General features: G+C 41.1%; 1 protein-coding gene across 1 annotated transcript; it reads right to left on the bottom strand.

The window, feature by feature from the left end:
* On the bottom strand, positions 1–12,402 carry LOC102214654 (atlastin-3-like). The gene is made up of 14 exons (XM_005723032.1): positions 12,180–12,402; positions 9,599–9,822; positions 8,896–9,030; positions 7,573–7,677; positions 7,438–7,488; positions 7,038–7,094; positions 6,863–6,955; positions 6,575–6,713; positions 6,338–6,465; positions 5,344–5,400; positions 5,173–5,244; positions 4,809–5,000; positions 4,436–4,675; positions 1–658 (listed from the first exon to the last, which is right to left on the bottom strand). Exons 2-14 carry the CDS (start codon positions 9,800–9,802, stop codon positions 596–598), a joined length of 1,536 nt encoding a protein of 511 aa, XP_005723089.1. The 5' UTR covers positions 9,803–9,822; positions 12,180–12,402; the 3' UTR covers positions 1–595.
* Between the last annotated feature and the right edge of the window lie 1,438 nt (positions 12,403–13,840).

The raw sequence follows: 13,840 nt of genomic DNA, 5'->3' as shown, positions 1-13,840 counted from the left end.
ATCTCCCATTACATACAGCCTCCATGCTGTGCTGTGTAGAGCAAAAAACTGTTTACTCTCCCCTCAAAGCCTCCCAAGAAATGCTAGTTCATGTTAAAATATGAAGCCAATCTACAAACAAGCTGGAATGTTTTAAAGTCAATGAGTGAAAACAAAGAAAACCTCACAGGAACCTGAATAAATGTATACGCTTTAAAGCTAGCATTTTAGGAAACTATTTCAAGATACACTGCAGAAACCCTGTCTTAGCAACATACGGCCAACGAAGATGCATTAAGCTTGAAGTAGAAAATAAAAGTGTTTTTAGGTTTAAGGTAAACTTTGACTTGTCTATTAAGACCAATTGTAAACTTGTAAAGTGATGGCAGTGTCAATTTAAGACATAAAATACAGTTTACGTCCCTGCCTTAGAGAATAACAGAACCGTTAACAGGCAGAATATTGTGCATAATAGAGATGCTGGTGAAGTGGCATCATCTCGCTACCCCGTGTCAGTGTTGTTGAGTTTGGGTGGCATGATAAGGCTTTGGGTGCTGACTGTGTGTTTGCTGTGGGCGCCGTTTGCTTTGCATTATGAAGAGAGTGTGGAGGTCTTTTAACGGGTTTTCTTGTGCTCCACCATGCTTGTCCCTCTCGACTTGTTCAGCATCACAGTGGCCTGAAAAGAGAAAGAACAGGAGAGAGAGAGCTGATGTGAGTGCTTGCAGTGTTCACTGACTTCAGTTCTGGTTGCTGTATCCATCACCGTTTTTAAACTCTGCCAGCGATGGCACGGTCGAGGAACTTGTAAGGAAAGTGAACTCAAGATTCAAGAATGGACTTCAGACAGCCTCTGAGGGCTGGAACACTTTCATTTTCTGTTTCAGTCCTTTTTCATGTTGGATACATACATCATACATTTTTATTTCTATCTGTTCTTAATAATCACCATTGTTCAACAAAAAATATTTGTGAAAGCATTACAATAATCCACAAAGAGCACCATCAAACTGGCCTTCAGTAGTTCATTGTTGAGGCTTCGTGGGTCACACATTTATTGCATGGTCATGGTTCAGTCTCACCTCTCTTATCAGCTCAGTTATAAGAAGTAACAGTCGAGCCACTTTCAGAAAACAAGCCCTGATAAGTCTGCTGTATGTAGGCCATCAAGCTCCAACACAGTCTGCAAATAACTGGTAAAAACTGGCATGTGTTATACAGTTGGACCACAATGTGATAACAAATATACTCCTTCAGCTTCAGCTGCTCGTCAGATGGCTCAGCAGCTTCAGACATGTCCGCCCCACACAGCAGCTCAGTGTTGGACTGCTCCAAGATGAGCTCTATAGACTCTAGCAGCTCAGGCCCAGCCACACCCAAACACACAGACAAATTAACCGTGTACACTTATATAAACGAACATGCAGGCCAATCATACACACACGCACGCACACGCACGCACGCACGCACACACACACACGCATCCCCCCTCTAGAGTGCGGGTGAACGGATGCACCCTCTGAAACAACATCCCACCCCTACACCGGGTAGGGTGCAGGAAACAGGGGTGTAGCACCCCGTCCACTCCCCTCCCCCATTGGTGTCCCCAGTGTTAGACTTTCTGACATTCATGTCCACGTCATGCTGGTCTGCTGTGGTAAAGGCGTGAACGCAGCGCTGTCCATAGACTAGTAGATCTAACTCACCTATGGCCATGAGGGTAGGGACGGAAAGAATGAGATCACAGATATGAGCAGCGGAAATTAGCTTCCTCTGGAGCAGGGGTATCAACATAAGGCCTGGGGGCCAGAACTGGGCAGGCAAAGTCTCATGTCTAGCCCGCTCATGGCTTTGAAACAACTACAGCAGTGGTTCTTAACCTGGGTTCGATCGAACCCTAGGGGTTCGGTGAGTCGGTCTCAGGGGTTCGGCAGAGCCTCCACCGTGACATGCAACGCTCATTTTGTGCACCAATAAAAAACATATCTATGTCTTGAATTTGAAAAAAATCACATTTTATTTTTCACTGAAGAGGGGTTCAGTGAATGCGCATATGAAACTGGTGGGGTTCGGTACCGCCAACAAGGTTAAGAACCACTGAACTAAAGGATAGCATTAATTTTCATAAATTTCGCAGCTTTTCCAACTGATAAGGGACCTTCCCCACTGCCATGTCTTGGCAGAGAGCTACTAGAACTTTTGTAATTTTACAGATTACATGTGTACATATAGTTACACACGTAATCTGTAAATATACATTTTTATTTATTCATACTGACAGATTACTTTCATTTACTGCAGCAGCAATTTCAGGTATCTGACTAGGATGCACCCCAGGTGAGGTATTCTGAAAGGAGACCATGTAGCTGACCTAGTATGACCTATAAAAAAAATTGGCTCGAAGTCCCTCAGAAGAGCCACAGGCGAGAGTCCAGTGGGCTGGATATCCACTTCATGCTGCCACCAGCCAGGTGAATGAAGGCAAGAAAATGGGAAGGGTTTAAATTTCTCCTCTCACAATTCCTGCCTGGTGAACAACCAAAGCCAACGATGTTAATGTCTTCGTGGAGAAACCAGAAAACACATGCAGCTATCTCCATAGGTCAGTCACATTTGTGTGCAGTTTGTATCAACTACAAACAATTTTGCTTTCTCACGTGGTTAAAAATAAGAAATAGTAATTTTTTTTCTAATTTATCAGCCTTAAGTTAAGAAATTTGACCACAGGAGAAGTTTAGAGGGCAAGGAAAAAAAATTCACAGCTTTTTGGTGATTATCAAGTAATGAATCAGAGTCGTTTAAACACAGTTTAACAACTTGAGGCGGTCAGCTTTCTAGCAGCCCACATAATTAACCTGTGTGGTCCCATATTCTTTTTGAAGGAATTTATAATTTTTGTACAAAAAATGATGCCTGGTGTTTCTGATTCTGTCATTTTTTAAATGCATTGAATGTTTTTCCTTTCTTCACCACCTCCTTATCGATTTTCTGATTAAAATCAATTCTCGCTTGAATAACATGATATCGATTTATTAAAATCCAACTTTTAAATATAAATTTATTTTGCCAGAAACACCAGAATCTCAGGTTAAACCTCACAAAATCTCGACAACCACCAAACAACTTAAACAGTAAATGAGAGCAGGTACAAGGATTCTGCACAAAGACGTAAACACAAAGCACGGACCCACCGATGCATCAGAATCAGTGAGATGTGGCTTTCTCACCTGACGGCACGGACACGCCGCTGGGGCTGAAAGCCGACAGCTCACAGATTCTGATGCGTTGGCGGGTCCGCACTTTGTGTTTACCATTTTTTTGCGCTAGATTCTGAAGCTGCAGGTTTTGTCTCAAAACCAGCAGCAAAAGAAGACCTAAACTAAGCTTCACATTTCGCTTCACATAAACATCGTCATGAATTCCCTCTTACTTTTGCTTCCACCATGATAAAAATCACACTTCCTGCACAGCTCTCTCTTTCTCTCTCTCAGTGTTCTTCAGGAACAGTTTCCCATCTAAAAATCTGTTTTCTGCATTATTCACTTGCTTATTACGCACCAGTCTACTGTTGTTTACAGCACTGTCGCTGTTTGTTTGTTTTTTTAATTTAAATGGTTTCCAACAAGAAAGCCTAATTTCTGCTGTTCAATACTGAAGAAAGTTAAACTTTTTAAAGTTATGCGAAATTGCAAAATGCTTAGCTGAGCCTCTAATTAAACCTCTGCAAACCTTTGCTCTTCTTCACTTCAGCAGCATCAGGTAATGTTTGTGTGTTGATTCATGGTTTTCTTCCGTTTTTGTTCTACTGCTGAATATTTTTACGGTGGTAAAAAGCCAGGCAAGGAAAATCCCCTTTGGGGTTGTGTCAGGAAGGGTCTCCAGCATAAAAACCTGACAAATCAAACATGCAGCGCTACCCGTACAGACCCCCTTGTTAATAAGCAAACAGCTGAAAGTAACTTCTACTTTTACAGGCATTTCAAACTTTCAGACTTCACGTTACCAACACTTTCCAAGATCAGCTTAGTGAGGGAGCTCCACTTAGTGTCCTCGTTGCTAAAGTTTTTCAAGTTTACTCTGAAAAGGTTTGAACGCACTTTATTCAGGCTCAGGAAAACTCCTCGGGCACAACCGCTTTAACTAGTTTGTGAACTTTCCCCAGATCCCTATCACACTCATACTGTCAGTGAAGCATTTAAGCTTAACATAGGACAAAGCTATCTGCTCAGACACTTAAACCTCTAAACTAGCACTAAAGTGGAAATTCACACTATTCAAATGTGTTGTATAAGCCGTTTTTATTTAGAGAACCAGACTTTTTATTTTTAATCCTGGTGGTTTTGTTGCTCTCTACAACAAGCGCTCCCTCTAGTGGCTGTAACTGGTGCATTACACTAAAACAGAATCCAGCAATGAAAGCTTTGAGACACAAATGCCTCTCTCCCTTTATTCTCACCTGCTCCAGAACGACGCCGGCAGCCTGGTCGATGGCTCCTCCCACATTTCGGTACCGACCCGAGTAGCGGATAAAGGCCCACGTCAGCATGGCCACCATGACCGCACCAAGAGTGCAGTCGCAAAACATGGCGAAGGTGGACAGGCCGATAAAAAGAAGCAAACCAGAGAGCACGTAGAGGAGGCACACCAGGACAAAGAGCACAGCAGGAGTCCGGAAGGCGCTGAAGAGGTTTTTGGACTTTGAATACAAAGAGAAAGAGCAAGTGATCAGGAACAAAACTGAAATTAAATCATGTTTGACCACGTTTTACCTTCATTAATTGATTTTTATACTTAGATAATAAAAGAGGGTAAAACAAACCACTCTTTACCTCGTTGTGCTTCAGGTATGACTCCCACATTTCCAATAGCTCCTTTTCCAGTTTCACCTGGTAACGGTTACAAAACTCCTGTCCGCCCATCTTCTTGGTGGATGCAAAGACGTGAAGAGCCTCCCGGAAGAAAAACTGATGTTTCTCTTCCAGGGAATCTGGAGAAACATAAGGCAGGTCTCCTCCACACACCTTAGTAAAATCACAGAATCATAAAGAGGGAGGGTGTTTCAAATTCAACATTACAGATGATATATGTAACCCCCTTTACTCTGTAGATTACTGAGGCAACAAGCACTTTAAAGTAGTGACTAATGGGAATGATAATAATCAGGGATCACCACAGAGATTAACATGAACTCACCTTCTCCATGTTCCTGTAATACTGGTCTTTGGCTGACGCCACAGCTGCCAAGTTATTGGCCTCTGCTGTGGCCTGGTGAGACAGACACACACATGGTAAAGATGATAAAGAGTGACCTACTCAAGAGCAACACTAAGTGCCTGGTCAAACTGGCGTAAACAGTATACGTACCATGAGCATAGTCTTTGGCTGCGGTAGGTCTTCTCCCTGATAAATCTTGATATAAACCTGGTGACACAAAACAGAAAGGACTGTTCAGACACAGATATGGAGAACCCTGAGTAGAGAAATCCATGACAGCAGCTGTCTAGAGAGACAATCATCTACTTTGTAAGAGCTTACCCAGGAACCATATAATCCACTCACAAACACACATATCTGTTCCACAAATACCGGCAAGATGGAGGTACACTTTTTCTTCTTCTTAACATAATATAAAAATAACTTGAAATAGATTAGACCTTCTTTTGTGCCTGTGAGATGAGCCACAGATGCTGACCGTGTTGGTGTAAATGTAACATACAAGGAAAAAGTTTAATAAAACTTAATTTGAGCTTTTTTTAAATATCCTGGTGGCTCTTGAAATCACAATTATGGTTTTCTCCCCCCAGTGGGGACAGGCTCCAGCACCCTCGCAACCCTGAACTGGGTAACTGGAATAAGATGGGTGGGTGGACTTCCTTACTACTTACTTCCTTACATACTTGATCTTGGTAGCTTGAAATCTGTCCAGAGCCATTGTTGAGATTCCTGCTAACTGGCAAGACATGTTTCTATTTCTACAACTGCAAAGCAGAAGGAAAGTTTCTAGAAGTAGACGAGCTGTTTGAACCGTAAAATCATAGACTAATATTTAGTTACAAAAAACATGAGGATTTTGTGCCTTTTCACTGTGATCTATAAACAGTAATAGACACCGGATGGCAGTAGACTAAAAACATCTGGCAAATTTTAAAGGAAGTGGGCTAAGGCATGTTTTCCATTCCCCCCATTGTTTCTTTTTTAAACCCTGTCTCTAGCTCAGGTGAACAGCTTCAAAATGAGCTTCTTTATACTCAGAGAAAGAGAAAACTTCAGAGCAGGTAAAGTAAAGCAAATATTTAACATTTCTAGCCAATGAACTAAAAAAAAAAGGGGGCCTGTAAATATCTGATTGTGATCTCACCTTGAAAAACTCGAGCAGGCCGCTGCATGTGACTTTGTTTCCATTTATTTCTTTCTCCACCAGACGGTCTGGATGCAGCAGTTTGGGAATCAAACTCTTCAGCTGGTCTCTGAACTCAGGACCAACATCTGACAATAAATAACAATCAATTAAAAACAAAAATCTACGGTAAACTCAGGAGTGCACTCTGCTGAAGGCCATCCAACTAAAAATATCACAAAAACCCGAGGACCTTACCGCAGAGCTGTCCCTTAAAGGCAGGACTGGTGGCAACTTTTAAACCAGGGTGAGGTAAGAGGAAGCAGGATATGCTGGTGAAGCATGAATGAATGTGCTCCCTGACTGTTTGCAGCTCCTCGTGTTGAGCCTCCTTAACCTAAAAAAACAACCAACCAAGCAAACAAACAAATAAAAAACAAACAAACAAGCACTGCTGAAACTCATCATTTCAGATCAGTTACATAAAAATTCACAGCCACAGTGCATTCATGATACTCTGCAAAATCATCAACACGTGGCTGGTACCTGTAACCGTTTATACAGGAATTGATTCCCGCCTTTGAACCCGTAGCTGTACTCGTAGGGAAAGCTCCAGTCCCTGATCAGAAACATCAAAGACTGCAGGAGGAGAGAGAACGTGTTAGAGAACAAGAGAACAAAAAAAACCCCACAGATCACTGAATGTCGTCGTTTCTCATACCTGAAAGGGCTTCTGAAAGATCTCATCCATGGCGAGACGACCATACTCGGTGAACAGCTACAAGGAGAAAGAGGAGGCGGCGATGCCCATAATGGAAAATTAACAGTGAAATTAAAAAATGTGGCACATGATTTATGTTAGGCAGTGAAATTACTTCCATTAGATGCAGAAAAACTTCAAGTATGAAATAAAACGCATGAGCATAACAGAGTACACCAAACAAAACTGTTTAAAAGTCGATTCCTTAAAGTAGCTGCTGTGAATGAATGAATACAATATCAGAGCCAGCACCACGAGGAAAGTATTATGTGTGAGAGTCTAAATCTAAACAGTAACTAGATTTAATCGTTTGGGGCTTAAAATCTTTGGTGGGATTTTCCAAACACCAATCCAAACTGACCTGCAACTGCTGCAGGTCGTCCTCCTGGATGTTCTGTGAGAGATTGTAGAGCTAAACAAGACAAAAACATGTTGGCACACTTTACAACAGTATCAAGAAAATACTGATTTAGTGATGCTCGGAGCAGATCGTCACCTGTATGGAGCTGGTCATAGTGCTGAGGGCAAAGATGGTGGCACAGTCCTTCACAGTGGACTGGTCGTCAAACGCTCCCTGAGTGTCCATCAACACCACAGCCACCTGCAGCAGCAGAGAGGGAGAAGATACGCAACATGGGGTAAATGTAGGAATCACGTGCTATGACATGTGCTCAGATTTCAGATTTTAGACTGGCTCCAGTTTCGCTCTGAAACCTCAACAAGCTCAGTGCAGTGGCATATGAAGCAGTTCTCCACCAGCTGCTGGTACAGCTTGCAGCGGTTCAGAGAGCAGAACTACCATCGCAGTTCAAGACAGTGGCGTTAGAGGGCATCTGAATGCAAGATAAGAGACTCTGCATGATATTGAGGACCTGGGCAGTGAGCCAGACAAGAGTGAAACATAGAATGAAAAGGTTTTGGACAAGCTAGTTAGCAGTAATAATAATTTACAAATAATATTGAGGGGATCTTCCACAGTAACCTGCCCAAATATGGCGATGGATGAGAAATTAGACATAAAAGCATTTCTAAAACAGGTTTGCCAAATATACTTTAACATTCCTTAGTGGACCTAGGCAGCTTGGCAAAGTTAACTCTATGTGAGCGAAACACTAAATACAAGGAGGCACAATACTCCAAACAGTAATGTGTATTAATGAGTCACTGCATCTGAACCACTGCCCAACCTTGCTTTCATTCATTCAACTTTTATACTGATCTGAGGTGTGGCAGAGAAACTGAAATATGCAGAACATGCATGCAGAAATGAGGAATCCAAGGAATTTAGAAACAAAACATGATTATAGACTCTATAATGATTATAGACATATAGAGCTTACAGATGGCTGACCTCTAACCTTGAGGTCAAGGTCATCAAGGTTGTGATTGGGTATAAAAAGTCCATCTTAGCTGCTTTCAGAAAAAGCAGCTAAAGACGCCTGTAGGCAGATGAACCGCTTGGTCTAAATTTAGAAGATTGCTTTTAAACTTTGCTGGAGGCTGACAGAAACCAGCTCATCTCTTTGTAGCAGTGACATTTGCAGCATGCAGGGATCTGTCCACTGCACTTATAAACCTTTGTTATATAAAATACAAACCTACAAAATGTGCTTTATTCTTATACAGCTAGAGTAATAAAGTCATAAGCACAGACTAAAGATTAGAGGAAAGGCTGAGACCAGAAATTACTGTGGCACTGAAAATCTAAAACAATGAATGAACATCAACTCAATATTTCAATATGAATTCCATTAGTAAATCTGAGTGCTTACATGTTTACTCTCTTAAAACAAATAATCACACATAAATGTTCGAGTACCTCTTCACCATCGCTCTTTTGGACAAGGAAAACTTCGCTCCACAGCTGGATGCCTGATGTTTCCGGTTCTGACCCTCCTCTCCAAGAAAACCCGGTCAGAGGCTCGTCATCGTTACCCATCCATTTCTCCTCGTCCTGATACAGAAATGCAAACTTCACTTTTAAACCCCCATCACAGCAAAGCCGAGGCCTTCAGGTAAAGCTTCGGTGCTATTCGCTCAGCCATAACCTAAATTATGAATGGAGATCCCAATTGTTTTGAATAATTTACATAACAAATAAGTACCCAGTGGAGTGTAAAGTGTTCAGTGACTGAAAGATGTCATATTAGTCATGTTGTGAGGCCAGACAGTGGCACTATGGTAAAAGTAATGAATAAAAGTAATAAAGTTAAGAGAGGGCATTCACAGACTCTAGTGGTCATGGCAAAATTCTCATTTACCCCTAGTCAGTAAACTAGTTAGTTCACATGTTAGTTAGTCCTCATGCAATCCACACACCAGGACTAATTCTATAGGTTATCACACCTTGAGGACAAAAATCAGTCTCTAGCATCCTGCTCTGAAGCTTAGCTTCACACAGTGAGAGTCCAGCATCTGATACTGTAAGCGCACTTCAGCTGATCTCTGAAGTGAACTTCAGCTGATCTTACAGAGATATGGTGATGAGACACGCTGAAGGATCAGGTTACAGCACAACTCACCTGTCTGTGCATGTATCGAAGCATGAAGTCGAGCACAAAGCTCTTCCCCTTCCTGAAGGCTCCGGCCACTGACACCACCACAACACGTTTGTCTCGGACCTTGGGGTTCAGCAGGATCTGACTCAAAGCATTGATCTCCAAGGTGAAAGAGTGATCGTCCTTACAGACATTGACAATCTGAACTGGGCCTGGTTCGCTCCCCATTATTCTTGATGTTCTGGTCCCTGTGCGAGATCACAAACAAAGAAACACCAAAATAAAATCAACACTAATTATAATTTTTTTTATAATTGAATGTTTTTCTTTTTTCTTGAAAAAAAAGAAAAAACAAGTTTATACTATGCCATTCTCGAACAGTAAATCAGAGAAAAACTCATGAAGCAACAGATGAAATTCACCTGTGACACTGCCACATGCAATACGGCACGATATACTCCAACATATTGGGCAATAGATTGGTGCATCTTAGCTGAACATTATTATATAGCAACAATCATACTACTTGGAACATTAAATTGTTCTTGGTATTTCAGAAACTGCTGATCTACTGGGATTTTCCCACATAACCATTTGTAGGGTTTGCAGAAGATGATATGAAGGATCTTCAGGAAAAAGAGAAACTATTCAGTAAGCAGCAATGTGCTTGGTGAGGCTGGAGCAGAAAAACAAGACTGTCTGGAGATGACAGGAAGACATTAGTAATAGGCATTTGTTACGACAAAGGTATGCAGAGGAGCATCTATAAATTTATCTTGTCATCCTGCCATCACCCCAACCGGTTGCGGCAGATAAATAGGAAACAGGGGCTACAATTCACAGAGGCTCAAGAATCTTGCCGGGGCTGATGACGAGTCTCGATTTCTGCAGCAAAATTTGGATGGAAAGATCAGAATTTGGCATAAACACCAATAAAGCACAGATCCATTAACAGTTCCAGCTAGTGGCAGTGATGTAATTTTGTGGGGGATATCTTCTTGGCATAGTCTCCCCTCCTTAGGGCCAGCTGAGCACTGTTTAAATGCCACAGCCTTCCTGAGTGTTGTTGCTGACTATGTCCCTCCCTTTATGACCACAGTGCAGTGCATCGTCTGATGGCCACCTCCAGCAGGATAATGCAGCATGTCACAATGCTCAAATGATCTCAAAGAAGTTTTCTGAACATGACAATGAGTCCATATTTGGCATCTACACCATATTGAAGCCAACAGAGCACCTTTAGGATGAAACAAGACATTTGCATTATGGATGTGCAGCCAACAAATCTGCAGTAACCGTGTGATGCCATCATGTCAACATGGACCAAAATCTCTGAGGAATGTTTCGAGTACCTTGATATGCCACGAAGATTTAAGACAGCTCTGAGACCAAAAAGTAGGTCCAACTCAGTAATAAAATGGTCAGTGAGGGTAGTAATAAACTGATTTTTAAATTCTGGGCCTCTGTATGTTTTTTGTTTTGTTTTTTAATCTTCTCCTTTTTGACAGGAAAGTGGTTCAATTGTCTTTACAAATAAATAATACCTCAACTGTATTAAAGCCTTTCAGTTCTTTGTTGCACTCGTCTTGTAGATTTTGCCCACAAAAACCTGATATACCGAGTTACAAAATCAGCCAACATATTTGTGCAATGCTGATACAATCCTATGACATTTGTGCTAACAAACTAGAGAAGCTAACGAGAAAATATCTCCTATGTCTGCCTATCACCAGAAAAGAAATCATTCAAAAATGTGTTCAAGTTGGTCATGAGAAAACTATTAGGAAAGCTTCATTTATCATTAGTTAGAATTATGATGACAACAGACTTCTCCAGCTTCACTAAGACTTTACTTATGCTTCCTGGGCTTGCTGACAGAAATCAGGCATGCACTGGTCCCTCCATCAGGGACAATATCAGGCTCTGTGTGAAGCTGACGGCGGGCTCCTCTTATGGGTGTCACGCTGCTTTGCCTGAAGCATGCTTTCCCTGCTACTCTGATGGTTTCAATACACTCCACTGTCGCTGATTTTGCGGGGTGGATGTCTTCTCCCGCGATGAGTAAGACAGGGAGGTGTCTGGATACAAGTTCATAATGCCCAGAAAGCAGGCTGCTTTCGGTTAAAGCTCACTACCTCAAAGGTGTGGCGGTGAGGAGCAGCATACCAACCATTTCTCAGCAGTGACTTTGTTCATACGCCTCGATGCTAACAAGCAGAAAAAAATATGCAGTTCAGACAAAATCTGCTTGCACTTTGCAATCTAAACACGAGATAAACTAAGTTTACGAGACTGATCTATGACGAAGCTACATGATATTAGCGCTAAACTGACAACACTGCGAAGAGCACAGCTAAGCCGAACTGTACTGACATCGACGTGAACTTCACCGAAAAGCTAAATAACAAACTACAGCTCACAACCACTGAGCTAACATACAAGTTAACGGATGCAGCTAAATTCTTGTGTGGCTACAAGCTTTCAAACACCAGCAAAACGATGACATACGTTACCGTTGTTAGCTAAAAAAGTGTTAAAACATCTGAAACTAGCTTTTAAAAACGCTTCTGCGTTCCTTAGCTCCTGTTTAGTGATTTAATGTTACCTTTGGTGTCTCTAAACAGCTTCTGCACAGTCTTCTGAGAGTCGCCAAACCAGAGAAACGTAACTTTTTACACTGGCATGAAAATAACCATGAGAACTTTTTTCCATCAACAAACTTCCACACACTTCCTGCATCCAGTCTGCGAAACGCCACACGGGAAATGTAGTTTTAAAACAGGTTTCCCTGCCGGCGCTCCAGTGTCTCTGTGAACTACACGTCCCAATCAGCCAAATATCCAACAGCTCTGGGAAATGTAGTTTTTACCGTCAAGTTACGAATACGGAACTACCAGACAGGTAATGTAAAACAGTGCCGGGTGTTTTGCGTTTATACAAATGATAGCCTAAGGATTTGCGCAGAGGAAACCGAACATACATAGCAGGTTTCCAAAGGGGTTTGTTTTGTTTTGTTTGCGTTGTTTTTCATTGTCATATATGTGTGCCTGCGTTAAGTAAGCCGTGGCTTTTGCGCCCTCTCACGGTGCAGCCGATCACTGTTTCTAAAGCCACCAGATAAAGCTCATCACACAGAGACACCGAAACTTATCCAGCAGCATTTTAAAGCAAACCTGAAGCCGATAGACTCAGAAAATTAACATTTAGAGATAACAAGATTATTATTTTTAAACAAACAGTCAAACTAACTAGAAAAGAAACAAAAACCAACCACAACGACTTACAGAGGGAATCGTTCCTTCCTCATACCTGTAGTTACTTTGTTTTTTACTTGCCAAGCTGCCTACTGATTTATAATCACATTTGTATTCACTGGGCTCTTTTATTTTAATTCTCCTGTTTATTCTATTTATGGATTTTTCTAGCTATTAACCCATAGCCCATTTGGGCTTTAAAATATGGACTACTGGACCCTTTATGTTATAATTTTCAGTTAAAAACAAATATTGAACTTTAAAAAAATTCGATTTGTACAGTTCAGGCATCAAAAGTGTTTCAGTCGTGGATGCTTGTGCATCTCACCAATACCCGAAGTAGACAATTTAATAAATGATACCATACTTCATTACTAAATACTTATTCAGTTTCCGATAAAACGTAATTTATATCAATTTAAGAAAATTTTGAAATCTAACTTTTCAAGAGTCGCACGTTTTCGTCAGTAATTTCTGTATTTATTTTAAAATCTTTGCTCAAATACAATCTTTTATATAATAATTCAAGCTATTACAAAGGCAATAGTGGTAGTATTAGTGTTTTCTCAGAAAAAACCCCCAGATGGCATGTAATGGACTGAAAGTCAAGGATAAACGTAGTTTTTAAAAATACAGGAACCTTTCATTTGTCCTCTTCTGGTAAATTGGGTAACATGGTTGCATTAGTTACAGTGACACATTCAATCTAATCAGAAAAGTCAAGAAAAATGCAAAAATTTCAAAGAGAAGTGACCTTTGGTCTACCCATGATGTTCATGCTACTTCCTCTTTGCCATGCCGGCTCACTGTTTTATCTCTTCCCCTTCCAGGCTACATAAGTTTCGGTCACAGGGTGGCACATATGTTGTGGGACATAACTTGCAGTTCATAATTACTGATCTTTAAAATATGTTGATCTTAAAGAAATCAGCAAAATAATTATAAGTGTAAACAAAATATTGAAACAATTATATACGACAAGTAATTTGGTTATCAAGAAGTTGGGCCAAAA

Source organism: Pundamilia nyererei, unplaced genomic scaffold, assembly GCF_000239375.1.
Source record: "Pundamilia nyererei isolate P.nyererei 1_Seehausen unplaced genomic scaffold, PunNye1.0 scaffold00008, whole genome shotgun sequence".
In the NCBI taxonomy this organism is placed as follows: domain Eukaryota; kingdom Metazoa; phylum Chordata; class Actinopteri; order Cichliformes; family Cichlidae; genus Pundamilia; species Pundamilia nyererei.
This window is presented reverse-complemented; position numbering and strand designations above follow the sequence as displayed.

Coding starts and splice junctions, on each gene's coding strand:
- LOC102214654 (XM_005723032.1), bottom strand. CDS start 9,802: ATGGGGAGCGAACCAGGCCCAGTTCAGATTGTCAATGTCTGTAAGGAC. Junction 7,489..7,572: donor CTATGACCAGCTCCATACAG/GTGACGATCTGC, acceptor TGTCTTGTTTAG/CTCTACAATCTCTCACAGAA. Junction 6,466..6,574: donor CTTTAAGGGACAGCTCTGCG/GTAAGGTCCTCG, acceptor ATTTATTGTCAG/ATGTTGGTCCTGAGTTCAGA.